Below are 1288 nucleotides of genomic sequence, written 5' to 3'. Positions count from 1 at the left end.
CTCCAAAACAAGGGAAGGAAATTCAATGGGGGCCAGCCCCACAGCATGAGCTCAGGGACCCCTGGCCTCGCCAAGGTTAGAGTGTATAGTCAGATAATTCCCTGAGCAGGAAAGCCGGTGGGGGTGTCAGTCTGTGGGCTTGTGTGCTGTTTTCTCACCTGGACGGCCTATGGGAAGACCCAAGAAACACAGAAGGATAAAAGGGATTAAAAAGGATTTTAGTGGCTCTGCAAAAACTCAACATCAGTCACATGGCCAGGATAAGGGTGTGTGTGTGTGTGTGTGTGTGACGTAGTCGCTGAGGCAGGGGTGAGGAGGGCAGTGCAAGAAAAAGGCAAGCTTCAAACACTAGGCCAGATGCAGGGGGTGTCAGCCCCGAGGCCCAGTGAAGGCCACTTTGGCCACGGGGCCCTCAGAGGCAGGCTCGCCTGAGCGGCAGGCCACCGTGCAGTCACCCCCTCTCAAGCTTTTCCCCCGAAGCCCAAGCAGGCTCCCCACGGCCCCAGACAAGATGGTGGACATGACTAGACCCACCTCCACAACCAAGGTGTCTTCCCTAACTGGGAAAGGTAAGAGGGAGGCTGAAGCACGTGGAGGGGGAGTGAGGCCATGGGGAAGGGGCGGGGAGTGATCTGTGGTAACATTTTGGAAGCCAAGCTGCAGAAATCTGTTCTGCTCGGCACTGCAAGGGTCACTTGAGATTGCCAATGTGAGAGGTTGGCAAAGTCAAAAGTCCTTCTAAACCCTGCCCCGGTCTCAGGGCTGCTATGGCCCTCAGGGCACCAGGGCCCAGGACCCAGCTTAAGTCTGTCAAGCTGGGGCTCCTCCTCCAAAGGACCTACCTGAAGGGCCTGGAAAGCCTGGTGCTCCTGGGAGCCCGGGTTTGCCCTTGATGCCGAATCGACCATCAGGCCCTGGGGACCCTGGCTCTCCCACATGGCCTGGTGTTCCAGGCCTGCCCCGTTCGCCTTTGGGGCCCAGCAAGCCTGACTTCCCAGGCAGACCTGATGAAAGCAAGGGGCAGGTGGTCACAGTCTGGATCAACAGCGGGGTCTGGTCACCGCACCAACTTCTGGTGCAGAAGCCCGGCCGGGGGACATCCCAGATGTCACTGTCTTGTCGGTGCCAGCCTTGCTGCTGTTCTCAGCAGCAAACCAGGGGCTTTATAAGAAATCTTACTATTCCTTATGGTCACTTCTGGATTTACTAAAAAAGGAGAATAGACTCAGGTGATTTAAGAAAAAGTTCCCAACAAGGAGAGACAGAACAAAATAACTTTTGATTTTTA

General features: G+C 55.7%; 1 protein-coding gene across 1 annotated transcript in view; it reads right to left on the bottom strand.

Annotated features, from left to right (window-relative positions):
- Window positions 1–1288, bottom strand: part of COL4A6 (collagen type IV alpha 6 chain) — an 81105-nt gene that overhangs the window by 19028 nt on the left and 60789 nt on the right. Inside the window, exon 29 of the mRNA XM_077773621.1 lies at window positions 843–1004. Within this exon, the coding sequence (XP_077629747.1) occupies window positions 843–1004 (162 nt within the window). The remainder of the gene's footprint in view (window positions 1–842; window positions 1005–1288) is intronic.

The sequence above is a fragment of the Crocuta crocuta genome, unplaced genomic scaffold, assembly GCF_008692635.1.
Source record: "Crocuta crocuta isolate KB4526 unplaced genomic scaffold, BGI_CrCroc_1.0 scaffold737, whole genome shotgun sequence".
NCBI classification, from domain to species: Eukaryota; Metazoa; Chordata; class Mammalia; order Carnivora; family Hyaenidae; genus Crocuta; species Crocuta crocuta.
The sequence above is the reverse complement of the archived record's forward strand: the minus strand, read 5'-3'. Positions and strand labels throughout refer to the sequence as shown.